At 36.7% G+C, this 25,794-nt stretch overlaps 12 protein-coding genes across 12 annotated transcripts; 5 read left to right on the forward strand and 7 right to left on the reverse strand.

The window, feature by feature from the left end:
- Nucleotides 1–6: 6 nt before the first annotated feature.
- Nucleotides 7–3,192, reverse strand: EV154DRAFT_4051 (ras guanine nucleotide exchange factor domain-containing protein). Its single transcript, XM_051595333.1, has 4 exons — nucleotides 2,960–3,192; nucleotides 2,820–2,875; nucleotides 157–2,696; nucleotides 7–102 (listed from the first exon to the last, which is right to left on the reverse strand). The coding sequence occupies exons 2-4, from the start codon at nucleotides 2,856–2,858 to the stop codon at nucleotides 48–50; spliced, it is 2,634 nt and encodes an 877-aa protein (XP_051463766.1). The 5' UTR covers nucleotides 2,859–2,875; nucleotides 2,960–3,192; the 3' UTR covers nucleotides 7–47.
- A 572-nt stretch (nucleotides 3,193–3,764) lies between these two features.
- Nucleotides 3,765–5,644, reverse strand: EV154DRAFT_489756 (pyridoxal phosphate-dependent transferase). Its single transcript, XM_051599338.1, has 6 exons — nucleotides 5,538–5,644; nucleotides 5,348–5,458; nucleotides 5,061–5,284; nucleotides 4,737–5,007; nucleotides 4,607–4,683; nucleotides 3,765–4,541 (listed from the first exon to the last, which is right to left on the reverse strand). Exons 1-6 carry the CDS (start codon nucleotides 5,614–5,616, stop codon nucleotides 3,813–3,815), a joined length of 1,491 nt encoding a protein of 496 aa, XP_051463767.1. The 5' UTR covers nucleotides 5,617–5,644; the 3' UTR covers nucleotides 3,765–3,812.
- Nucleotides 5,645–7,768: 2,124 nt separating this feature from the next.
- EV154DRAFT_489761 (uncharacterized protein) lies at nucleotides 7,769–9,004 on the reverse strand (the record flags this gene model as incomplete). Its single annotated transcript, XM_051599339.1, is given in 5 exon segments — nucleotides 7,769–7,806; nucleotides 7,861–8,194; nucleotides 8,206–8,685; nucleotides 8,700–8,888; nucleotides 8,957–9,004. Coding segments are annotated over 2 exon segments (477 nt in total), but the record flags the coding sequence as incomplete, so codon positions are not given.
- A 216-nt stretch (nucleotides 9,005–9,220) lies between these two features.
- On the reverse strand, nucleotides 9,221–9,586 carry EV154DRAFT_489766 (uncharacterized protein; the record flags this gene model as incomplete). The annotated part of the gene is made up of 2 exons (XM_051599340.1): nucleotides 9,328–9,586; nucleotides 9,221–9,241 (listed from the first exon to the last, which is right to left on the reverse strand). Coding segments are annotated over exons 1-2 (251 nt in total), but the record flags the coding sequence as incomplete, so codon positions are not given.
- Nucleotides 9,587–10,025: 439 nt separating this feature from the next.
- Nucleotides 10,026–10,887, forward strand: EV154DRAFT_489775 (uncharacterized protein). The gene is made up of 3 exons (XM_051599341.1): nucleotides 10,026–10,162; nucleotides 10,227–10,509; nucleotides 10,677–10,887. Exon 2 carries the CDS (start codon nucleotides 10,255–10,257, stop codon nucleotides 10,492–10,494), a length of 240 nt encoding a protein of 79 aa, XP_051463770.1. The 5' UTR covers nucleotides 10,026–10,162; nucleotides 10,227–10,254; the 3' UTR covers nucleotides 10,495–10,509; nucleotides 10,677–10,887.
- A 2,118-nt stretch (nucleotides 10,888–13,005) lies between these two features.
- EV154DRAFT_557666 (uncharacterized protein) lies at nucleotides 13,006–14,220 on the forward strand (the record flags this gene model as incomplete). The annotated part of the gene is made up of 7 exons (XM_051605446.1): nucleotides 13,006–13,154; nucleotides 13,214–13,248; nucleotides 13,314–13,381; nucleotides 13,520–13,626; nucleotides 13,688–13,813; nucleotides 13,875–14,118; nucleotides 14,188–14,220. 7 exons carry the CDS (start codon nucleotides 13,006–13,008, stop codon nucleotides 14,218–14,220), a joined length of 762 nt encoding a protein of 253 aa, XP_051463771.1.
- A 1,095-nt stretch (nucleotides 14,221–15,315) lies between these two features.
- On the reverse strand, nucleotides 15,316–17,386 carry EV154DRAFT_489800 (uncharacterized protein). The gene has a single exon (XM_051599342.1). The coding sequence runs from the start codon at nucleotides 17,373–17,375 to the stop codon at nucleotides 15,417–15,419; it is 1,959 nt and encodes a 652-aa protein (XP_051463772.1). The 5' UTR covers nucleotides 17,376–17,386; the 3' UTR covers nucleotides 15,316–15,416.
- A 242-nt stretch (nucleotides 17,387–17,628) lies between these two features.
- EV154DRAFT_433607 (peptidase family M48-domain-containing protein) lies at nucleotides 17,629–19,354 on the reverse strand. Its single transcript, XM_051596739.1, has 4 exons — nucleotides 19,121–19,354; nucleotides 18,824–19,067; nucleotides 18,509–18,762; nucleotides 17,629–18,440 (listed from the first exon to the last, which is right to left on the reverse strand). Exons 1-4 carry the CDS (start codon nucleotides 19,213–19,215, stop codon nucleotides 17,705–17,707), a joined length of 1,329 nt encoding a protein of 442 aa, XP_051463773.1. The 5' UTR covers nucleotides 19,216–19,354; the 3' UTR covers nucleotides 17,629–17,704.
- An 843-nt stretch (nucleotides 19,355–20,197) lies between these two features.
- EV154DRAFT_489802 (uncharacterized protein) lies at nucleotides 20,198–21,105 on the forward strand. The gene has a single exon (XM_051599343.1). The coding sequence runs from the start codon at nucleotides 20,222–20,224 to the stop codon at nucleotides 21,017–21,019; it is 798 nt and encodes a 265-aa protein (XP_051463774.1). The 5' UTR covers nucleotides 20,198–20,221; the 3' UTR covers nucleotides 21,020–21,105.
- A 429-nt stretch (nucleotides 21,106–21,534) lies between these two features.
- Nucleotides 21,535–22,512, forward strand: EV154DRAFT_489803 (uncharacterized protein). The gene has a single exon (XM_051599344.1). The coding sequence runs from the start codon at nucleotides 21,594–21,596 to the stop codon at nucleotides 22,416–22,418; it is 825 nt and encodes a 274-aa protein (XP_051463775.1). The 5' UTR covers nucleotides 21,535–21,593; the 3' UTR covers nucleotides 22,419–22,512.
- An 851-nt stretch (nucleotides 22,513–23,363) lies between these two features.
- EV154DRAFT_410032 (PRELI-like family-domain-containing protein) lies at nucleotides 23,364–24,094 on the reverse strand (the record flags this gene model as incomplete). Its single annotated transcript, XM_051595379.1, has 4 exons — nucleotides 23,364–23,690; nucleotides 23,753–23,859; nucleotides 23,927–23,991; nucleotides 24,060–24,094. 4 exons carry the CDS (start codon nucleotides 24,092–24,094, stop codon nucleotides 23,364–23,366), a joined length of 534 nt encoding a protein of 177 aa, XP_051463776.1.
- Nucleotides 24,095–24,299: 205 nt separating this feature from the next.
- EV154DRAFT_557672 (uncharacterized protein) lies at nucleotides 24,300–25,696 on the forward strand (the record flags this gene model as incomplete). The annotated part of the gene is made up of 4 exons (XM_051605447.1): nucleotides 24,300–24,450; nucleotides 24,519–24,539; nucleotides 24,597–24,661; nucleotides 24,725–25,696. The coding sequence occupies 4 exons, from the start codon at nucleotides 24,300–24,302 to the stop codon at nucleotides 25,694–25,696; spliced, it is 1,209 nt and encodes a 402-aa protein (XP_051463777.1).
- Between the last annotated feature and the right edge of the window lie 98 nt (nucleotides 25,697–25,794).

Genomic DNA, 25,794 nt, shown 5'->3' on the forward strand with positions numbered 1-25,794 from the left:
TTTATTGTTACGTAAAGTGTGAAAGGGGGGTATTATAAAGGACAAGTTTACAAGAAACCTGATTCCTGCAAGAGTCGCGTTATCTTTTCATCATCTCTTTCCCTTAATAGAGTTATTTAGTAAAAATATAGAGATATAAATAATAAATGGACTTACTTGGGTTCGAGTTTGAGACTCTCTCTGTACAATTGATCTTCATCACGGGAACTGTGCAAGTTCGCCATAATAAAAGTTTGAATTTCTTCGACTATCCTGAACTGATAACCCATGGTTTGATACTGTTGCATTTCTCGAATGACTTCAGCGGTCTTTGCTCTCTTTGCGAAATTGATTAAATCCTTGGATGTTTTCAGGAAATTTGGATTACCATCCTCGATAAAAGTAAGATCTTGCAGATAGATACCTAAAAAGGGGATACAGGGAGGATTCACCGAGTGAATGAGGACACGGTATTGATTGAAATTTCGATTGGCGCCCATTAATTTACGGATTTGAGAAACAAGATGGTTGGTGCGTGCACCCACCATTTCCCAGGTTCTTTTTAATCGACCCACCGCACTATTATCAAAGGCGGATAAAATAGCCATACACGTATTGAAATTGTTGAGTAATCGACATCGTTCGGCTACATTCACCCAGTATTTAATCAATGTGCTACGTTTCTTGACTTCGGATGGCGTTAAGATCTCATCGGAAACCCAGGTGGTTACTTGGTTACAATAATCAATGGATGCTTGAATATTGGCAGCTGTGTTCGAGTCACGAGACCATGCTTTATTAAGACATTCGACGGGTTTAATAGCACTGTACATTTTGAAATCCATCATGGTTAATTGACGAGCCATTTCAATATAATCGATATCCAATAGGCGAAATTTTTTCAAGTTGCGGGGTAAGATGGGATCAGGTGTCTCGACTTGCTGTGTGATGATGAGCTTTTTAAGATCCTTGCAGGCTTCTTTTCGTTTTTGAATTAGACGTTCTAATTGATACGCAGAGAAGCTCAAGGTGTCCTTGATGCTTGTATTTGTGAAAAACAAGAGACGATCGAGAATGACGGAATCTTCTTCATAGTAATATTGTTCCAGCCAAATCTTGAGTACATTAAATACACGTAAGCGAATGAGCTTCTGCTTTTTAGTAGTCCAGATTTCCAATTGCTGTGAGGAAAGACCGTGAGGGGGTTTGATATTATAGCGTGCTTCCAATAGTTCCAATAGTTCCATGGACGTACAAAATGAACGATACGTTAACAGAAATGTATTGTTAAAGTTCATATCCAAATAGTCATGCAACGTCATGCGCTCTACCAGTGCAGGTAAAGTACCTCCTTTCACACTGCCATCCAAAGTAAATACAATTTCATTTGGACTATAGTCGTATTGAAGATAACTCTCCTCCTCCCCTTGCTGCTGTTGTTGTTGCGGTCCCCCTTCCTGCTGTTTCTGTGGCTCTTTTCGAGGGACGCCTCCTTCCTCTACTGTTTCTTCATCCTTGGTCACCCTTCCTTCAGTCGAAAGGGGGTCATCCCCAAAGAATTGTTTTAATTTTGCCGTGCTGGGTGACTTTCCTTCTTCCGATAATACAGCGGGTTGATTTTGAGTGACAGGAGCGGAAGAGCGGTTTTGTTTATGGGTGTTGATTGGAGTCATATTTAATGATTCAACAGAAAGTGATTGGGACCTTTTATAAGAAAGATCAGGTGTTGCAGATTTTTGCAAGAAATCTGAAAAAGAACTGATCTGGGTAGATTCCTTACCATGATTTTTCATGATGCTGCTGTTGCTGCTGCTCTTGAGAGACTGTTTAGTTTTAGCCGCAACCAAACTTGACATGATTTTACAGATGGAGCCAATGGCTTCCATAATGTCCTTTGCTGCACTTTGCATATCCTCGGTCACGGTATCCATAGCAACAGATTCATCCGTCATCATTTGCATCTTGCAAAATAACAGTCCTAGTCCATCGTATAGACGTTGTTTGGCAACGGTTAATGCGGGGGATTGGATGCCTTCGAAATCAATGTCTTCTAGAATCGAAAGAAATTGTCCGTTTTGATTACCAAAATTTCGATATTGTGTGAATAGCAAAACGGCTAAAGAACATCGAGAATCACTATGTCTTGATAAATTCATCCTAAATGCCTCCATTTGCTCTTGCATACTAGATCCATATGCCTCTAAATTCTCAATCAAGTCAGATTGTAGCTGATATTTTGCTCGAATGCCACCATCCAAACTCTGTCTTCGATGAATAGAGGCGCCTGTTTCTGGTGTAAGAAGGACGGGATCGACGGGATGAACTTGAATCGGTATATTTTCACAGGTGCTGATAAAATTACGAATGGCTAGCAAAAGTTCATGTAAATCCGAGAGTAATTTACTCACATCGTCTGTTGTATTATCTGCACACAGTTGAGAAGATAGGATAATTTTGGATAGCGATGCCATCATGGCGCGATGATGACAACGCAATGTACCGCTGGTTTTGATATGTAGCGAATCCTTACTGATGGTATCTGAAGCAACTAACATGGATCGTACGGACTGAACGATTTTCGCACACAAGGGTTTGTAGCTGTCCCTTTGATCGGATTTAACTGCGCTGATCAGATTGTTGATAGAGAGTGTGACTCCCATCGAGACTTGGTTCCATGTTATATCGCCAGTTCGATTCGATGGTTGTAATTTTGACTCCTATACCATTGAAGAGGGGGGTTTTTTTAATAAGGAGGAACAAAGAGAGAAGAAAAAAAAAGAGAAAGCAAAACCGCAAAATTATGATCTTGTCAGATTTTCAACAGAACTAAAGAATATTACCTGTGAATCCGCATGCCATGCAGTATCTACGGTTGACATATTAAATAATGGTAATCCTGTATTGCGTTCTGTCCACTACATGTACAAATTAAGAAAGGATAAAGAGTGGTGTCTCCTTTTATTTTTGCCTCTTTTGTTACCTTTGCATTCCCCTCCTCTGAATAAGTTGGTTCCAATACCGAGCTATCAATAGTCGAAGTAATTGAATCCTCGTCTGACTCAGCGTCATAAAAAGAAGTGGCATCATCCATTGGCATCGAGGATCGCATCTCGCCCGTCAATGTATTGATATAATAATTGGCTGTTCCGTCCTCTTTTGTCTGAAGCGACCAATGTGCTGGTAATGAAGAACGTCTCGATTCTACACCTCCTACTCTATCATCAAACAAATCCACCACGCTATTCTTTTTACTTGTCCCTGTGGGTTTTTTGCCTGCCTATATTTTTTAATTTTGTTTGTTTTCTTTAAAAATCCCGCTGCTAGCTCCTGCTAAAAAAGAAATTTATGCGTACCACAAGTCCTGTACTACCAAGCTCTTCAATGACCTTTACATAATTACTAGGAAACCAGCCACGATTTCCATTACACCTGTTACGTTATTGTTTAGAATAAAATTAAAAAAAAATAGATAGACTTTTTATTTTTATTTTTATTTTTTGACAGAATAAAGTAACTTACCAACCGTCCCACCAACCCGAAGGAAGTTTTGATACAACATCAATATAATCGCCTTCTTCAAACTTGAGCGAAGAAGGATCGTCTGATTCGAAAGGATAGAGCGCCTGTACTCTACATAACAGAGAAGGGGATGCCATTGATATACCTTCTTACAGTAAGAAAATAACTAAATCTCGTAATTAACAAATGAATGTTCAAGAAAAAAGAAAAAGAAAGAAAAACAAAAAGGAAAGAGAGAGAATAATAAAAATAATAATAAAAAGTCCGCCTTTTTTAAATAATAATAGATGAAGGAGAAAATAGGTTGGTTAGGGTCAAGTGATATTTATTGTTTCCCAGTCTATAGATGCATTGGCCTCCTCAATGGAAACCAGGAGTCTTTCAAGATCACGTAAATGAACAGTGGGTGCGTTAATGACAATACGGAAGAAATCAGGCACACCTTGCAACGGTGCATGATCCACCAAGAATTCGCCAGACTGGTTCACGCGTCGATGTAATTCTCGCGTGATATGCGATATATCTACGGTTACCTTTGGAGGTATGAACCAGAAACATACTTGCAAGAACGGACTAGGATCCATCACCAACTTGAAATGAGGTCGTTCTCGTACCATGTTTGTAAATCTTTGTGCTGTCTTTATTGCTTTATCCACGCGATCTCCTAGACCTTGCTGACCATAGAATTTCCATGCCAGAAATACTTTGGCCGCATCAGGACGACGTCCACACCCGATGGTACCTGCACCCAAGTCATAGGGGTTGCCATGGAAAAGATAATCTGCTTTTAAAGAATTGGCTTGTGCAAAGAGTAAATGGGCCTTGTGTGGTGTGACCAACATGGAACACTGTAAAGGAACACCCAAGAGTTTATGTGGATTCAAAGTAAAAGTATCCGCTAAACCAGATCCATCAAACCAATCTTTCTCTTCTTTCACACGGTCTGAAAATACTGCTGTGCCTCCCCATGATCCATCCACATGAAGCCAACACTTGTATCTTTTCGCAATACCTGAAATAGCTCGAATAGGATCAAAAGCACCCTACAAAATGATTTTGTATGAGTTTTTTAACCTCCCCCCTCCTTCATATTTCTCCTTATTATTACCAACACGGTTGTTCCTGCTGTTGCGTTGATAAAAAAGGGAGTTTCACCCTTTTCGATACTCAACTTGATCAAGCGCTCTACATACATAAAAAATGAGTAAAAGACTTTATGGAAAGAAGGAGAGTTTTACCTAATTCATCCACCTTCATACGGCCGATGGCATCAACGGGTACTTTGACAATATTGTTTGTACCCAGGCCCATGACTTGAGCCGATTTATCGATACTGTAATGACTATGAAGAGAAGTAAAGACGATCAGTTTACCGTATGCAGATGCAGGGTTAAATGGACGTGGGAAATATCCTTCTGATTTGATGGATGGGAATAAGTGATTACGGGCTGTCACCAAAGCCAATAAATTGGATGCTGAGCCACCAGGACATAACAATCCACCGCCATTCTTTTGTTTGTTTAGATATTTTTTTCTTTTCTTTTTGTCATATGTGTATTTACCTCGCCCATGTCTAAAAGACTGGCTACGGCTTTGGTGACAGATATTTCCATGAGTGTCAAGACGGGTGAGACTTGGTAGACATGGACATTGCTGTTCAAGACGGCCAATAAAAGTTCGGCAATGACACCAATGGGGTTGGTACCCGCATACAATTTGTCCATGAAGCGAGGATTCCATGAATTGACACTATATTCCAACGTAGACTTAACGAGATCAAAAGTGCCTGTTTTTGTTGCCATAGGTAAGTGTCTATAGTCTTCTACCTGTACACTTTGTCACTGTTTACCTTCGATACCTGTTCCTTTCAAAGGTAAGTGGAAATCCATGGCCTTGTACAGTTCTTCGGGTGAACGATATTTGACAACGGGTGTAATTTCATCCTGTCCTTGTTTAATAACTGTCAAAATAAAAGAGGGGGTGTTATTTATTATGGGTGTTGTCATAACTGGTATATATGTATGTGTGTGCGACCTTACATTGGATGACTAGTTCTTGCATACGAGTTAGCATGATGTCAAGCTCAGTGGCTTGATCCAGTTCATGTAAACCAACCATGAAATAATATTAAAAAATGATTCAAAAGATAGAGATTACATCTTTTTTTTTTTTGTGGGATGTATTCTATTTATGGGAGGGTTTCTAATAGCGCTTATTAAATTAAATACGGGATCAGTAGCAGAGTAAAATGGGAGCCTGAGTGTCTTTCGACAAAAAAGAGTGAAAGCACGCAATTTAGTGTCATAAGTTTTTTTTTTTTTTTTTTTTTTTTGGGGATTTCTGTCGATCAAGGGACACAGAAAGTATGCAGGTTTAACTGTCTCCTGCTATCACAGTGCCATTTGAACACTTTTTTAAAATCTGGTCGGGATTAAAAAACTATTGGACATTTTTTTTGTGAACTTCCAATTGGTTTGAAGTTTATGTGTAATAAAATAATAAAGATCGTAGTAAATACAACTAATAAAGGGACTCAGGAATGAACTTTTTGGGAACAATTTTTTCAACTAATAGAACCTTTTTGAGAAAAAAAAGTTTAATTCTCACGAGAGAGCATCGACAATATCATGAGTGACATAACCCTTGAAGAGGAGGTGGAGCGTACAAGTGAAGTAACTCATGTTAATCTATACCAAATGAATAGGACTTTATAAAGAGATGACATGGTCACGGCTATCAGCTAACATTTTACCTTCAAGAATGAATCGTAGGGGCCCGATTATCTAACGACAGATCGATACTTAATCACAGACTAGTACATGGTAATAGAAGTGTGAAAGGATTCCCTACTCCAGCAATAGCAGCAGCAGCAGCAGTGGACCATTTTCAACCGACATTTAACCTTCAAGAATGAATTGTGTGGGTAAGTTTTTTACTTTGTATGTCTTCTTAAGTATTTGATTAAGCCATTGTGATCATAAGAGCAATATCAACCTAAGTTTAAGCCTAAGGCTAGTGTGTAGATTCTTGCAATGAATGACAGTCATTTAATAAAAAAAAAAGGGTTAACTACTATTATACATTTGAAATACGTTCATAAAACAAGCCATTACAAAAAAAGTGGTGGGAATAAACAAAAAACGAAAAACATATTCCACACCCGTAAAGTTATCTTTTTGGGATATCCACACCCGGCTTCCGACTCTGACTGTTTCCACACCCAGTAATTCAATTGACATAAAACAAATTCCTTTTCCAGATCCATAAAATAAACATTGGCGAAATCTGCTTAATTTATAAGTTTTACGTGTAATTATATGAAGCTTTATACGAAAAAAAAAAGCCCATATTGGTACGGATATTATCAGATTTAGAAATGAACACAGACAATCGAAACGTGTTTGATTAAATGACACGACCTATGCTGTTCAGGAACCTCTTCCTGTATTTCCTATCAATAGACACAAGACTGCAGAAGAAGTTATAAATGTTATTAAAAAGTAATAGCCTTGGAACATGCCGTAGAATCATAATGGTTAAGCAGACTATGGAGCTTCTTCACCGTTGTTTTGCTGCGAATGATTACATATACGCCAGTGTCAGATCGAATTGTATCTCTTTTCTTAGCCTCTTGGGTGAAACTTTAGTTCCTATCTTTTTTTACTAAGTTAATTTCTACTTAATCTGTAACTCTTTTCGATTCACAGTCGAGCCCACGTAATTTTTAAGATATTTCGATTCCCAGTTAGTCAGACACTCAATTAATTCTTCAGACTTTTCGATCCCAGTCAGTCAGACACCCATCTAATTCGATTCTTAAAGCAGAAAAAAAAAGACAAGCGCTTATCTCCCACTTAATTTCTGATATTTGGAGCTTTTTATTGTACGTTATTTGGCTCGGATACAAAATTCAAGTGTATATTGGCGTGCAATCAGCGCTAAAAAATACGGGTGTGGAAAGCAGAATATCGACACGGGGGACATGTCTGGGGGGAGAATAAATCGTAAATATTATAATTTTTTTTTTTTTTTTTTTTTGAATTAAATATATTGACTTACCGAACTATCAACATATGTTTACGATATGGATGATTGGGGGTCTGCTGCAGGTCTTTGGAATCTATTTGGACGTAAGTTGTTGTTTTTTTGCATGAAACTTGCAATAGAGTAAATATTTCGAGCCGCGTTGGTATCTCTATTCCATAATTTGTTACAACTTTTGCAAGTCAACAAATTGTGGATCTTTCCGACATCAGGGATTCGAACATTTTCCAGTGTTTTCAGCAAGCAGGAAGGATTGGAACACATCTAAATTAAAGTATTAATATCTAGTACAACAATCCGAATCGTTCATTATTTTACCTGTGAAGTAAGGTACTCATCGGTATACACCAGAATCAGCCTTTCATCTGCACTTGCTTCTTCCATCTTTTTCCTTAACCTATGAAGCATACCAGATTGCTTTCCTTTCATTGTCACGTTAAATACTGCATTTCCTAAGGCGATCAAAGGCACTTTCTTCTCGTTCTTGAAGGGAGCTTTCTTCCATTTCTGATTTTGAGTCTCGGTTGAAGGGCCGCTCGTTGTTACAGATACAGTAGTGTAAGCTGTTGCTGGCGCCGATAGTGAGCTTTTTCCCACCTGCAAAGTCAATTTTTTCTTATTCTTCTTTTTCTTTTTCTTTTGGCGCCTTTGCTTGTAATCTGCCTTATTTCTGCGCGGATGGGTTTTATTGTCCGGATTATATTTTTTACCGCCTGAACAAAATATGTTTACAAGTTCATTATCCATTCTTTGCTGACCACGGTAATTAGAGAAACGAAGATCCGTAAATCGACCATCATAGAATTGTAATAGCGTGTCTAGATGGGTGAAGTAATATTGTAAATGTTGCTCAAAGATTGATAGCTTTGAAGTTCGATGGGTTGGAATATTCGTTTCAATTGTAGTAATCCCTTCTTCTTGCTTGAGCGAATTCATTGTTACCTGATTTTTTTTATAGCCAGCTTTAACGTAGTACTCCGCTGTCGATATGGACCTTATTTCATGCGCATCATTTCCATTTCCATCGCTCGCAACAAAGATGTCAGTGACACCCGGATCAGCACCCCACAATCTGACTACGTCTTGCATCTCCCATGTTTCAAAATCGTTCATTTCAAGCTTTATATCTTCATTGTCCTTGGGAACTGCAGGTCTGGTAAACAAAAAGTCAGCCGAACGCCCGTCCGTACAAAGAATATTACGCATCATGACTTTTCTTCTATTAAGCATTTCAGTGACACTGCGATAATATAAAATGTTATTTTTTTTATATGAACCAAAATTATAAGACAGAATCGTTACCTTCCAGATTGTCCTAGTTTTTTCAAATCAAATAGACTCATGAAGTAAGTCGAATCTCGGGCATATGCATCCAGCGATTGATCATAAATTGCAATACGTTTGATATTGTCAGATCTATTAACAAGAGTCCTTAAAGTAGTAATATCAATTGTTACGTATTGGCGTTTCAGTCCGTAGTGAGGCATCATGGAAAACGTTTTACGGGAATGGTGAATAGAGAAATTTTCTGGTATAAAACAATCTTTTCTTTCGGGTATAATAACATCTGGGTCTCTGGTTTCAGGATCGGAGAGGTATATTCTTGACTGTGCTAACTGCAGACGTGTTGCTCCAACGTTTTCTTGTACTTTGTTAAAGTTCACTTCAGACAGGAATGATGGTTTACTTAAAGCAACAGGTGTTGTTGAATTAATAGCGTTTCGAATCTTCCTTGCCAAAGCTGACCGTCTTCTTTTGTTGATATCTTCAACTTCATTTTCACAGGTTATGCTCAACATATTGTAAACCCAAGGTAAAGATACAGAATCTTGAGGCTCCTCCGCAGCAACAGTTTGAGCCACATTGGACATTTCCGTAGCTCTTAAGATTTTAAACAAGCTTGTAATGACAATACCGGGATTTTCAGAAATTTTAGAGACCGTCAAAGGTGTATGGACGCTGCTAACCTTGAACATCATTATTAATGCTAGTAAGTATTCCGTGAGTGCAGGAGAGGACACCATATTTGTTGGCCAAACAGGTGTTTTGAGCATTGTACATTTATTAAACAAGTATTCCGCTAGAGCAACTTTTTCCGGTTTTGTGAACTTAAACTAGATACAATAATAATGTAAGTATATGATTGAATAATTAACACAGTGGGTCACTTACGTTGGCCAGACAAAATATAAAATATGACTTCATTCTTTTTTCAAAACTTTCTACTACATGATTTGAGAAAATTGTGGCGCTCTGTGCTGCTAAACTAGATTGGGCACTACTGTAAAATATTCCGCCAGTATCGGTAGAAACTTGTGAGCCTCCCGGATACAGTAATTTGTACTGTCTGAAACTTTCAATTATATCGTCTTTATCAAACATTGTGTTATTGCTGCTCATATTACGCCCACAAACCAGTTGCTGACAGGATTTGAAAAATACAGGAGAAAAAAATATCATTGGCAGCACCCAGTCTTCGTAAGCCTTGTTCTTTTGTAATAGCTTTAAAATATAGAAATTTGCGAATAACATTGATTTTATTGCAGTCTCGCGCATAAAGTTGACGAGCGTCAAAACGTTGTCACAAAAGATGGTCTTTGTTTCCCCATCCATGTTGGAAGTAAGTGATGCCTCCAGCCCAATTTTTCTGGTAAATGTTGAAGTGATTTTTGTCTCTAATGCAGCAGTTATTGCCTCTTGCTTCGTAGTCTGATGAAAAGGACACAATGGGGATCTAGTCGTGGTATGAGCTCTTTCCTCATTATAAACGCCTGCCTCTGTACATCGTTTACACTTCTTTGCGCCATCACCAGCAACAACTTTAGATTTCTTTTGAAGTCTTCCCGCTTCCTTCTCCATTTTTTTCTCAAAAAGTTCTTGGTATTTTCTGTTTCTGCTTTGCCTTCTTCTTTTAACTGGTGTACTCGGGCCAGGATCTTCAGCATATTCTAAAAAAAAAGGGTAAGTGTCATCACCAAAAAGTTTTAAATTTTGAGACATGTAATTTACCTTCGTATTCTCCTTCGTTATCCTCCTCTTTGTTTTCTTCTTCGCCTTCCTCCTTTGCTTGAATGGCCCTTTTCTTTCGCTCCTTCATCATTTGTATAATTTCACGCACCGATTTGTTTTTGTAGGTATCGTTTAAGCTCATAAGCAAAAAGTCAGTCAATTCAAAACAAAAAAAGTATGTAAAAGTGGAAAGGAGGGATGCTCACCTCCGTTAAGTAACGTACTTCTTAAATACTTTTCCAAAGAGCCAACGGGTTCTTGGTATTTTTAAAAACGGTTCATTTTCTAAAAATAAATATCATGCACATGTATTTTATTGTTCTATAACATTTAATTATGTTTTTTTTTGATTATGTTTTATTTTGATTGTGTTTTTTTTGATTGTGTTTTTTTTTTGTTTATGTCTCCTTTTTGACTCCGTTTTTTTTTATCATGATTTTTTTTTATTGATGCAATAAATTCAACAAGTCTTTATCTTGATACAGCTAATTTCAGAGAGCCCATTGTTTAAATGAGGAGACAGAACTGTATTCAATTGTCGAATAACTTTCAACAGTTAAATTAATTAATAGAAAGAAAAGCATATAATGAGCCCTTTTATATAACATTGTTGTCATAAAGAAATCATATCGAATATTACCCCATTAGCCAAATTTCTTATTGAAGTTCGATAACTGTGGTCGGCTCCAGCGAATTTTATTAACCACCCATTATGAAGATAGTGTACTGAATATGTCCTTACATTCATGCCAAGTTAACAGCAGCTGTCGAACTTTGAACTGCAGCCTTTGGATTCAGAAACTATTGGTCAATGTATTTAATAACAGCCTTTGGATCAAAAATATATTGGCTGCTGAGTGTCACTTTTAAATTCAATATCCAATCACTGAAGGATCCAAAGGTCTGAGTAACCCCCAGATATGTTATCCCAGCCAGAATATCCACACCCAAATATTTGAGTCTCAGCTGCCAGAGTTGAGTGCCGGGTGCGGATATCCCAAAAAGGAAAAATTTGCGCGTTAATAGCTTTGTACTTTCATAGACATCAAGAGGTCAATATTGCTTAACAACTTGAAATATATACACATTTATCACAAAAAGCATAGTCTAAATCAGTATATGTGTGTTACAGCTTACTTTCAGCTTCTCGTTTAGACTTAACCTTAATATTTCTGCGTAAGGTTAAGATCAACCGAGCTCAAAGGCAAAAGAGTAATGATAGAATTGTCAAAATAAGTATGAATCGTTTAATATACATTTATTTGTAATTATCACGTTGTTTTTGATCGTATATTCTTGTTCCCAGGTCTATAGAACATCCAAATCACAGATCTTACGTTGCGACTACGTGCACTCTGGCCGTCCCTAAGAAAGCCTTTTTATTTTAAGTAAAGGCTCAAACATTATGGATGATAAAATAGACATATGAAATCATCTTGACATAAGCTTGTTTATCTATACATAAAGCTGGTTCACACACCTTATTCTTCTTCTTTTCTTTTCCCTTGACATACTTCTTTTATCGTATGAAAGTAACCGATCACCTAAAAAGGTTTGTTTAGTAGCGACTCTTGTTTCTTTGAAAAGAAGCTAAATTGAAAAAGATAGATTGTGATATTGCGGCTGCGGCTAGTCTTTGCTATAGGAGGGCGACCTCCTAGGCAGAGAGTTCATGAGTTTTGGAACTCACGAACCGTGAATGGCTGTGATTGCACTGTAAATAGTTGTGAATATACTGGCCTGCTGGTCTTCTGGCCAGAATTTCTGTGAGTAGTATAAAAAAAATGCGTTTGAAAAAAATACGGAGGTCTAGACATTTCCCCGTCAAGTGGATAATCTAAAATTGACAACTTTTTTAGTCTTTTACGCGTTTTTTTCCTATAAAAAAAAGTATTAAGCGTTTATCACTCTTTCTCTTTCATACAAAAAAAATCTATTACGCGTTTCCTTAAGATTTCAACCCTGTCAAAAGGTAGTTTAAGCTCTTCTCTTAAGACAATCTTCTGTCGGTTTATTAATCAGCTTTTTGTTCTTAGCCTTTGACGAATACATTACTCAAAAAGAACGAAGGGCCAGTCTACTTGGTTTTCTTAATCACGATAAGGAAAATTTAAACATAGTAAGTGACTGGGTATCTTCGTACATGGTCTATGATTCCATGCTTGGAGGTGATAACAATCGGTGGATGGAGCTGGTGGTGACCCGGTAAGACTGTTTGGTGCAGCAAGTTTTGTTCTTTTTACCAGGTTTGATATAAGTTTGACTATATGATATAGTGTAATTGCTGGGATGAAAGAATGTCTTGAACAGAGTCTTCCAGACAGCATTCAAAAAACACTGTCCAAACGAGCGGACCAATAAGGCGACAGACGTTGATATATCTGTCCAGTTTGCGGAACCTCTGGCTACAAACAGCCAAATTGTTCAACCCAAGGAGAATCGTCTGCATTTTATATGCCACCAACCCCATCACAAGCACAACCAACGTACACGCTTGTTAACAATTTTGAAGTTGTTGGACCTCTTAAGGAATACATCAACTATTGTAAGCAAAATTCTGAAAGAAAAGGATTCTTTGTCAAAAGCGAGACCCACCACCTACTGTAAATGCATAAGCCTAAAAATACATTATGGGGCTATTTCTAACAATCACTCCTTGTAGCGCCTCGAAAAGCATTATTTTACCCAGGACAAAGAGTATGACCCTTTCCTGCTACGATATATCGATATAGAAAACATCAATTTTTTAAGGGATACTATAGCTAAAGAATATGAATCGAAAGCTGTGGTTGATGATAGCATCCATGCTGAATTAACAAAACTTACAAGAGTTAGCAAGATAAAGTTGATGTATGCTATACTATTGCACTTTTAGTAGAGTAATAGAGCTCATAGTAAAGTCTCCGTGGTTGGTTTCTCATCAAGTCAAACCGGCTCACGCTATCATTATCCATTAATTCAATAACAGGGTGTTGACGGCAAATCAAACAGATTTACCTTAAAAAAAGAGTTAGCAAAGATGTACGGCAAAGTTACTGAAGATGACCAAATAATTCTCGATATTTATTTCAACTGGTAAGAATACTTCAGGCTTATTATAATGTTTTATGTGACATATTTATGACTAAAAAAAAAGCCTTAATAAATTGTCAAACTTTAAAAAGACTGAAGAAATTAGCGAAATGGAGCTCACGACTAACTACGTTGACCCTGTGCTCTCACCCAAATTCCACAGTCCGGAAAACAACAAGCATCTAATATGGTAAATAATAGAAAGTTACATATAAAAGCAAGAAGAATTACTAAGCCTTAACTTTATGTAGGCTAAACAGAAAAGAAGATAATACCGAACATCTCCGCCCCGATGCTATGATGAAGCGTTTTCATAGAAAATTATTTGGTACAACTCTTGGATATTGTGAAGTCAAGCCCCCAGATGCCCAAAAGGACGTTGATAGTTTATGCACTGACCTGATCCGTTTGGCGATTCTCTCTAGAAAGTTAATGTTAAGAAAAGCCAATCATGTAGTCTGTTCTTTACAAGCAGTTGGTAAGAAATTTAATATAGTATGTATATAAAGAAAATCTAACTTTCAAATACCAAAAAGGAAAACATTGTTCATTTTATATACTTAGCGAAATTTCCCCCGACATAACCATCATGAATGAAGTCATCTAGCTCGATGTCCCACTAGAAATCAAAGAGCTGGCCAACATTAACAACGTCATCGACGATCTCAAGAAGATAAGTAAGATCTACGACAATTATTGCCAAATGAGACATGTCTCAGAAGTTGAAGATCAAGCTACTAGGCCTTCAAACCAAGACCGTCCAGACGGTTTTTTGACCGTCCGGACGAGTCGGTTCTGCACTTTTGGGTCGAACGATTTATTTCTAAATTATCTCATAGCTATCGTGAAGCCAAAAAAAAAAAAAAAAAAAAAAAGAGCGCGGGGAACAGATGCTTCACCAATCATATTCAACTAATTACATCCATATTGGAGAAACGATGGTACAAGAAAAATGCATGAATATATAATAAAATAAAGATTATTTTAAAGTGATTAAAGACGAAAGGGAAATATAACCATGGTTTTTCTTATATTACTGCCACTTTTTATATTTTCAATACACTTTAATATCACTTCAGGTTATCTGTACTTTGTATGTTTTCCCTAAAGGGTTTCATTTTTATTGTTTTTTTTAGATGAAGATTGGAGTAGCCTTTGTTGCTACGATACACTGAGATTAAAGTTTCACACACGAGAGAGCAAAGCAAACCCCACGTCCCTGCGTGGCTGTCATAGCATCCGTAGTCCTGCAGGGAAATATTACAATCGTCGCAAATTGATAAATTGTGGTCATTCTTGGATTCGCATGGGCCTATCCAAAATAAAGCCATGTCATTTGTAAAAGCTTTCTGTACAGAAATTAATCATACACTTTCTTGAAATTTAACTTAAAAGGACATTCTGCTTTACACAATAATATATGTCTCTATTTCTTTTCTTTGGGGTTGCGGCTGTTCAGTAAGCCGCGGAATATGGAATACTCATTTTGTGAGCCAAAACATTGAAAAGGCCTCTTTGTATCGATCTTGTTGGCTTGTTAATTGGAAAGCGACGCAAGATTCGCAATATATTGTCCCAATTTCTTATTCAATATCAGTCCAAAACTGATAAATGTAGCAACAGAAAAAGAAAACAAAGTGGGGTTTATGAAGAGGTGAAAGAAGTACATACTTGTATGATTAAATAACAATCTTTAATTAAAATGCCATAACCTGTCTACATTTTGCAAAATGCTGTCTGCAGTTTGAAAAAATGCATAACTTGATGCGATTTATTTGATAAAAAGTGAGTGTTTACAACTTGAATAATATAAAGGAATCATAAGAGACCTCATTTTTTTGGATAAGTTCCCCATTGATGATATCTGCAACCCTTGTGTATTCACAGTAAAATTTAAAGTGGACATGTATGTGGCATTTGATAAGGATCGACAGGATAATGGCACCATCCTTGTTGCTTTGTTCTTCAATATTTTCGGTTGTAACAGAGTTAAGAGAAAGACCATTTTCATTCATCTCCAATAGGTAGTAACTACGATCTTTAGAGGAATACTCCATTTCAATATAACATACATCCGGACTATCAACACATAAAAATTGAATGTCAATGATCACTAATGAAAGGTTTCCGGATTCAGTTAGATCTAGTAGGGTCACGTCTACCCGTGGTGCATCATAGGGACTGTCATAACCACACACAAGAGTCTCCATAGCAGGAACGTAATTATTTAAAAGTCGCAGCATTTCTGTTGATGGGATTATGTTTCGAGTCTTTACAACCTTGAGGTTTTCTTGAGTCGTATTTAATACCCTGTTTTCCCTTTCTCTTCTGAAGGTATCGATGTATATATCAGGACAAATACAAATATCACCTTTAGGATATCCCATTGATTTATATAAAAAGTATTCAAGATTTGGACAATTTGTTAGTGCATATTGTGCGAATTTCAAAAGTAAATCTGCATGATCATCGAGCATAGATATATTCACTTCCATATTATTGATTATTTTGGGTCCAATAGTAGATTTAGAATAATCGGGCAGAACAACTTCAGTACTACGAAATGATGAATCTGTATCGCTGGTACTATAAATATCAGAATGGTTTAACCCATAATTAAAGTATAAGTCATGATTTGAAGTATGCTGAATGGATTTATAGCCTTCTTGACGGTCTGAAAACCGGCAACTACAGTATACTCTATCGTCCCCTTTAAATGCATTCAGACACGAGAAAAAATTGGTCATATCAGACCTACTGTCCGAAGATTGTCGTATGTAATCCTTGTCGGGACTCCAGCTAATATGAACATGTTTTTCTACGCTACACAAACTGTTTAAAAGACTCAAAGCATTATAATAACCAATGCTATCCATCCAATCATATAAATCCAGGTTGCTGATTTGCAGCCTCAATATTTCCACATGTGGAGAGACATATTTTGCAATGTAATCAGCGTAGTTCTTTTGAATTGACGGAATAGTGATATCAAATTCTTTCAAATCCTTGTAATCCAATTCCCCATGATTTGTCTTGTCAAGAACATTTTTCACTGTTGAATCCGGAATATGAAAATCACTGTCATAAGTCAGCGAAACTAAATGAGGGCAAGCTTCTTGAAGATCCAACGTGGTAAGTTCAGCAGAGCAAGTGTTTGTAAAGGTCAAATCTGTCAACCTATTGAAATGCGCTAACAAAGTAATGATATCTCCACTTATAGAGCTTATGTTGAAGAACAAATTTTCAAATTGCAGATCCAGATCAATGATAGTGGCACGATATTTGTAACAGGTAGCGAAGTAAAGATTGTTAAAAGCAAAATCGTCCTCTAGTCTTTCGGTTATAAAGCTTTTAATCTTCAACAAAGATTTGTTGGACTCAGTTTCATTTATATACTTGATATAAGACACATAGTTATTGCTATCGCCCAAGTCTAAAACTTCGAGATTTGGCAAGTATTCTAATAGTAGTATCAATTCCTCCTTGTTAAAGTATACATCATCGTATTCTCTTTCAATCATCAACCAATTTGTGAATTTTCCATATTGAAAGTGTCGATCGCGTTCAAGCGGACCGAATCCCAAAAGCTTTTTTACAAGATCAACATGTTCGCCATTTAGGATCACAGTCTCGTAAGCAATTGGCATTGCAATACGCTTCCAAGTACTGCAGACAAGAGCACAGTGTAAAACGTCTCTTTTTTTGAGATGGCTAAATATTAGAGCTAAAATCTCTCGAGGAAGCCTCCACATGTTTGAAAATGAGAAAAAAAAGTGTAAGGTGGCACTTTCCTTATCCTTTTCCTTTAATGGTGACGCTGATTTCCTTTATTAGCATGATGCGTCTGAGACTTTCTATTATATTGTTTCTAAATGAAAAACACAATCCTTAAGCAGGAAGAATAACGATAATGTTTAATGATTGATAATTGAAGTTATTTGTATGTCTTATAATTATAAACCGCAATAAGTACAACTGTATCATGGCGACATACACAAAAAAGTTAATTCATCAATTACATGCAAGTGTTGTAATATTTATTTCAAGTTTTTACAGAAGAAGAAAAAAAGGAAGAGAAAGTCTATAATTCCTTCTTGTCTTCAACAACAATAGGCTTATCAGAGGTAGGCTTAACACCGAGTGCATTTAATCTCTCGACTAAACTAGGATGCGAGTGGTTCCATGCAGAGTACCAGGGATCGACATTGAAACCTCCCAAGTTCTTAACACTCAATTTGATCAAGGCGCTACGCAAAGTAGAGGCATAACCCAACTTTAAAGCATAGGCATCTGCCTCGTACTCGTTTTTACGTTGATACACGTGTTGCAAAAATCCAATAACGCTCTCGATGGGTGAGTAGATGAACTGGAATAATAAGAATCCAATCAAGGTAGGCATAGTGTTGAATCCAAAGTCTTGATAGAGTTGCTTGTTGTTAATAAAGAAGGAGAACAACCAAAAGATTGAGAGCAAATAGACTTGGTTAACAGCAAGTAATTTCAATGTATGACCCATCTTCCAGTGACCCAATTCATGTGCCAAAACAGCACAGATTTCATCATTGTCGGAGTGGTCGATCAAGGTATCGTAAAGCACAATATGCTTGTTCTTACCGAAACCATAAAAGTAAGCGTTGGAATGACCTGAACGCTTGGATCCATCAATAATGTACAATTTCTTGAGAGGGAATTCGATACGAGCAGCTAAGGCTTCGATTTGGCTTCTTAATTCGCCCTCTTCCATGGGTGTTAATTTGTTGAACAATGGTTGAATGAATGTGGGGTACACAGTGATGATGAAGAGTTGGAACACAATACTAAATACAACAAGATTAGAAAACCTTCCAACAAATCCTGTCTAAATCTGGAAATGCATATAGCTTACACAATTAACCAAACATAAAAATAGAATTTATCACCAGTAGACTTGATGATCCATAAAAATGCAGACATAAAGGGGAACATGAGAACAGCCATCACAAGTTGAGATTTTAACATGTCTGCGAAATACAAACCAAGTGTTTGCTTATTGAAACCATGCTTTTCTTCGACAACAAAGGTAGAGTAAAGACTGAAGGGCATAGATGTTACGGTCGAGATAATGCTGAAGAGTGTAAGGAAAACAAGAGATTGGAGGATCTATAAGAGATATATACTTGTTCAATTGGATTCCCTTCAGCCCTCTTTATATATATATTACCTCATACTCGGATCCATAGCCAGTGAATTTGTACAAAAGTTCGCCAGCACAATCCCAAATTTTGGGAAGTGCATCGTAATGAAGCATCAAGATGGTTTCGACTTGCTTGTACAAGCCTTCAAAGAAACCAAAACGAGATTTGTCAAAGTTGTAAAGCTGTGCCTTTTTGAAATCTTCCTTGGTCACAATATCTGCCAATTCATTGGGACGGTCAGGCTTTAAATAACGTTGATGTTGACGAAGACTATTCGCACTATTTAGTATGTGTGGGTGTTTTATTAGTTTTGTGATTCTTACTTGAGGTATTGCTCAAAAGTATATACAATACAAGAGAACCCAATTACAAATTGCTTGTAATCCAGCTTATCTAAATAAGCTAATGCTTCGTCCATCTTTTTTTGAAAGAGTTAAAAGATTAAAAGGGGAATCCCGTCCTCTTACAACGCGTGGTGACTTTTTAATGGATTACTGAGAAATTTCGTGACTTTGAAATTAAGGCTTCCGTGCCTTCTGCCGAAGCACTTTTTGTGTGCCTTAAATTAAATGAAGGAGAGTAGACGTAGAAATTGCCCACATCATCTCAAGATCCGCCTCTTCTCTTTAGAAATAAATCCAACTTTTTTTTTTTTTTTTTTTTTTTTTTTTTAGATAGAGACCCGGTTTTTTGTGCATGCAAACGTATATAGCCGTTACGTGTCACTTATGCATTTTGAAATGCTGTAATCAACACACGTCTGTCAATAAATATTGTTTACTTGTGTTTGTTTAGTTTTATTTTTATCCGGTGATGTTCAAAGCTGTTCTTATCTCACATGTATATGAGGGGGTATAATGTTGCATCATACATGGTTGCAAGCATCCTTAAATTCAAGCTAAAGTTTACCTTTTTAGTCTCTGTTTGTGTCGTTTCTGTGTCAACACAGTTCTCAAAATTTAACGCTGGAAAACTTTGAGTGCAGCAAAGTCCGTAACTCATTGCAAACCATAATTCTATTTAGCTAGTTTTTCATTGTATAAGACTAATCAGTATGCGACTTGACGAGTTTTTGTGTGCCAGGTTCAATTAATTTCTACCCCGTATACCCATACCTGTATCTGTATATAAATAAACACTTATTTGTACTTATTTTCTTAAAATAAAAATTAAATTTAATAAACATGACAAAAAAAAAAAAAAACTTTGTCTGCTCCTATGCCCACATGATAGTTTTCACAGTTCGATTTAAAAATAAATTTGCGACTATAATTGTATAGCGTTGTACAATCGACACGCTAAAAAATCAATTGTATTACTGTAAGCAGGCTGAGGAGAGACTAAATTATGCTTGAAATAAATACAACTATATTATATTTTTCAGTTCAAGTAAATCGTTCTTCCGTTTATATTTTCTTTTCATAATGGCCAGTCTTGATTATTCATTTGTAGCACCACTTATTTTATGGTCTATTGTAACAATAAATGCTGCTGTATTTTGCTTTATCAAGAAGCCATTCTACAAATTGCTTGTAATTCGTGCTACTTTTATCCCTGTTATATTTGGATTACTGTGTCAAATCATGAATGCCTTAATAGATACGGAATATGCTAGTATATTTTCCAAAATAAACACTTGCAGGACTATTTTTGACATTATCAGTCGATCATTTGGGCCTGCGCCCGGACTGATTGCCTACCTACTCATGTCGAGAAAAAGGGGTAACAAAGCTGGTGTATGTATTGCTTACTTGGGGTGTCTGTGGATTGTTGTCTTGATGGTTGCTAGCTTTGTGGTTTTGCTGATACATAAACGGGGAAGTACTTTTAAAGATAGTACATATGACTTTGTGTATTGCGGACAGCTTGGATTTGCTATTGTCTTTGTGGTTTTGATCCTGATGCATCGAAATACATTACATGGAGCAGCAAATATCAGCCTGATTGCTTACAGCATCCTGCTTATATTGTCAGAAACATTTAAAGTGGTCTTATATCTTGTTTATTTTTTAAAGGCAATCGATCAGTATGTTATCCAACTGATCTTTGTTGAATTTACAATGACTTTGTCTCTCTTGCTTGCAGTTTTTTTTGGTCCTTTTTGGACAAATTATACACCTTTAGAACGCAAAGATAAGGACGAAGGAGACACTGACGCTGACGAGGACAAATTTGAAGATATAAGCGAGGATAATTCTACAGACAGCTGTTTTGTTATGTAATCAATGACAGAATAAGATTGTAAAACACACACACACGCACACATTAAATTACATTCAAACCAAAACTTATTTAGTATAAAGACCTGTTTCCCATAAAAATACACGCTTATTTTATATCAAATATGTATATCAAATGCAAAATGTTTTAAAAAAGCAGTATTTAATGTTAAACTAGAGTATGTATTTGGATGATGGAAATAAGAATATTTTTTATCCGAGTTCAGCATACCGAGTTTTTCTCTACCTAATATAGTTTATAAATGTAATATCATACTCGGGTCATACTTTGATGGACGTGGAGACATTCGATCATATGCTTAATCAGTTACAGTTTATTTTATAAATAAATTTTCTGCTAGTCGAAAACTAGTCGTACCATAGTACCAAAGACTATATTGTGCTACAGTAAGGTGGCTAAGTAACATAGACCTTCTTTATACCCGTTGGTGATAAATTAAACTACTTTTATAAAAGACACATATTACAAATGTTCAAAAAAAGCATTTTCCTATCCTATTCTACTTCTTCTTTTCCCAGCCTTTTATTTTATTTTTTCGTCTTCGATTCGCTTATAATGATGTATCTCTATGGCTATTGGTTCGTAGGGCCTCTCATCCTATGGTCTCTTTTGATAATTGTAATAGCGATTTACATCACCAAGAGCTCAGTACACAGATCATCAGTTCTATACGCTGCTCTTATGCCTGCTATATTCGAATTGGTGTGGGCTATTTTGAATGCTGTCTTATCACAAAATATAGCATCCAGACATTACTCTGGAGCTGTAAATACTCCTGTCGTACGTGCATTCGACTTTTTGCGGCCCTCTTTTGCGCCATTACCTGGATTGGTTGCCTTTTTACGCATGTCTAAACAGATAGGGAGAAAACGAATTCCATGGCTAGCTTATTTAGGATTTTTTTATGTTATACTTTTAGTCATTGTGAGCCTTGTGTATATTCTAGCTGATCCTCTTGTTTACGGATTAGTTGAATTTGTGATTCGTGGACATAGCGGCTTTATTGGCGTCTTTATACTATATCTTGCAATCTTTTGGGAAATATTAGAGGGAAGAGCCAATATCACATTACTTGTGTACGCCTCTATGTACATAATTTCAGAAATTTTCTTCTTGGTTGCGAATATTGATGCCCTTTATGGTTATGCCCGTCTGGCTATCTTCTTTTGCCTTTCTGAATTTCCCCTGTTTATATCTATCTTACTTTCGGTTTTGTACGGACATCTTTGGACGATAGAGAAACCTTCGCCAGAAAGCCGAGTGAATGATGACGAAGAATACAAATTAGAAACCAATCATAATAATAATTATGGGAACGACAACAGTCTAGTCGATTATGATAGTACTGATAGCTTTTTGCCACCGCCGTACAGTGGTTAGTAACAGCAACAACAAAAAACATATAGAGACGTCCAGTATGTTTTCATATACTAGTTTGACATTATTTAATAAAAAATGTGTATAATAATAAAAACAATATCATCAAAAATCAGTATTTATAAGGGTCAAAAAGCCGCCTTGTATTGACAGGCTTATGGGTATCAGTAAATCAGAAGTAACAGGTACCTATAGTGGAGCGAATGTTATGAGGATCATGCAGCCCAAAAAATGACGTATTTATATGGACTTTATCTAATCTTATTTAATCAACTGTAACCCATTCAGACTTTTTTTCTCTTTGCATATATGACGACTGGTTTTTTTTATTTTTTTATTTACCAAACTGCGGTTGATTTAAAATATGGTTAAATAACTAGTTTACATCAGGAGGTAATCGTATTCCAGGATAAAAAACATGTGATTTACGCCATTAAATCGATATTATGATTAATTAAGCAAGACACTGGCGGTAGTGAACCACAAGTACTCAATTGATTCAGTACAACAATAACATTACTTATTAGCGTTTTTTTCTTTGCAGAGCGGTGTCTGTAAACTGTCATTTTCCCCATTAATTTTAATAGCAATGGTGATACAAAGTATCATTACAATGGAAAAAAAGACTCAACAGGTTGAAACAATCTTTTTTTTTTTATGAGACAGATTTTAATGAAAAACAATAAACAATTTCCGAGTGACGTTAAGAGAGCGGACTTTCGGCCAGGTTGTAAAGTAAACTTACCCGCTGTACAATGATGGAAAAAAAATAAAAGCACATGTTAAAACAAATCTGCATCTTGTGTGACTTTAAAAAAATTCGGGTATCGGATAAATTGTGTTTGGTGTGAGTGTGTTGTGTGTTGTTGGTGTGTTTGTGTGTGGGGGGAATTTTTATTTTTTTTTAGATGGGGATATGTACAAAGAAGAGTGAGCAAAGAAGAATAATTAGGCTGGAGTGTGGAAGGGAGACTGCTTCTCACGAATAGCTTGCAAGATATGTTGCATGCCCTTACGAGCTTTGGCGGCATTGGCGATGAATGTGCTTTGACCGAAACCTTCAATGCGACCAGTCATTCCCCAGCCAAACTTGGAGACAATACGAGCTTCTGTTTTACACGAAGTACGGTTGTTGTCCAATTGCTGAAAGATTTGTGTTTCTTCTACCTGCATAACACGGACATGATTCAGGTTCTTGGTACGAGTGATCATCGTGCCCGTCTTGGGATTCACTTCGGACTCTTCAATCACAAACGCTTCAGAGTTCTTTAACAACTATTTTTTACATGCACTTGTTAGTATCAGTTGTTTGTTAGCGTCTTTTTCTCTTTAGTTACGTTTTGTGGGAACCATTTGGGGACTTTTCCCTTCTTTAAAACGAGTCTTGTTGTCTTTAACACACCTTGCTCATCGACGTAACGATCCAATACATCGACCGAGAGAACTAGAAAAAAAAGAAAACAGGTAAGTGAATCTACGCATTTCATATTGGTCCCCAACTGATTATTTACCATGTGAAGCAAACGGGTTAGGATATCTCAACCAAAAGGCAAGAGTTACATTCTGCCACTGGTAGCTGTCGAAAGGAAAAGGTGGGTTAATAAAGGGGCTTTTCCGTAAATATATAGAAAGAAATAGACATACTCATAATTAAACACATGCTGATAAAATTTAACCATGATTTTAAAAAATAAAAAAAAAGTGTAAAAAAGAAAATATGACAACATGGGTTGGAAACGAGCCAATTAAGGCCGTTGGGACTGCTAGTTGGTTGTGTGTGTGTGTGAGTGTGCGTGGAAACACTCTTTTTCCTTCTCTCATTGGATTATTCAGCAACATTTTTTTTTCTTTCCCTTTTCTTCCCTTTTTCCCTATAATTTCAAAATGACTTCACTCATGACACCTGCTGAAATACTCGAATTGAATTTAAATGACTCTGCTCTTGACTTGCTCAATGCAGCTATTGCAAGCCATCAGCACATAAAACCAGAAGATGAGCAAGATACAACTGAAGACGAAGCAACCCTCTTGCACGGTACAATATAATTTATACAGATATAATAAAAAAAAAAAATTAGAGTCTAACCTTTTTATCTCTTTCAGCCAAGCGAGAGTTAGAAAAGGGTAAAATAAAAAATAAAAATAAAAATAGCTATAGATAGATATTCACACACACTGTAGATGAACAAACAACGACTGCGCCCAAACGTGCAGGTCGCAAACCATTGGATAAGTCACAAACAGCGGTAAAGTGTGCGGAGAGTAAGAGGAGGGTGTAACCATCAAAAAAACTAAACTAAAAATCACAGGAATCTTCGCTGGACCCTAAACAAAAACGAAAAGCACAAAACAGAGCAGCTCAACGTGCATTTCGAGACCGTAAAGAAAAACATGTAGCAGAATTACAAGCTCGTATTGATGAGCTGGAAGCCATTAATGCAACAAAAGACCAAGATCTGGTACAAGAAAACGAAGAATTAAAAAAGAAGTTGCAAGAATTACAACAAGAAAATTATGCATTAAAGGGTGCTCAATTCACATTTGAGTTCCCAGTTACTGCTGGTGTAAAAGACGAGCATGAAACTACTAATACTGCTTCAGCAGCAGCAGTGGCGGCGGCAATGGAGCCTTATCATACAACAACAACCAGCGGTAGCAGCATGAGTAGCGGAAATAGTTACAGCGGAGAAGATGCACAACACTCACCCTTATCTAATGAAGAAGATTCAAACAGTGCAGATACACCTGTCAATGATGTCTTTTCAGCAAACGAGCCCATGCAATTTGGTTTAATACATCAGCAACAACAACAACAGCCAGATAATCTGGATTTCCTGGCTGTTACAGGTGATGCTTACACTGGTGATTTGTTTCACGGTAAAGATGACCTATTCCAAGACTATCGTGTGCCTCCCAATGACGATTTCTTGTTTGCCAATGAAGACTTGACCAGTCTATTTGGTGGTAATAATGAATTATTTGGCTTCAATAACAACCAATTCTCTTTCAACTCACAATTCGGATTACCTGAAACTCCTGCCACACGTCGTTTTATGTGTCCTGATGACAAGAAAAAGCTCTTGGTAGAGAAATTAAAAAAGGGACAACAAGAAGGAAAATACATTTACCAAGTACATCAAGAATTACAAGCATCTTGCCCAGATTTCGACTTGGATTCTTTATGTAGTGAACTCAAGAAGAAGGCTGTCTGTAGTCAAAGTCAATATCCATTAACAGATTACGATGTAGATGCCTTTGTAAAGTGTTTAGACCGTGTCTAAGCCTATTCTTCACATTGTACAATCATTCTTTTCTTATTATCCCCCCCCCCCACTCACAACACCATGTTCTTGCATACATTTTTCTCTTTTTTTTTAAA

The sequence above is a fragment of the Mucor mucedo genome (genome assembly GCF_025094135.1).
Source record: "Mucor mucedo strain NRRL 3635 chromosome Unknown EV154scaffold_1, whole genome shotgun sequence".
NCBI classification, from domain to species: Eukaryota; Fungi; Mucoromycota; class Mucoromycetes; order Mucorales; family Mucoraceae; genus Mucor; species Mucor mucedo.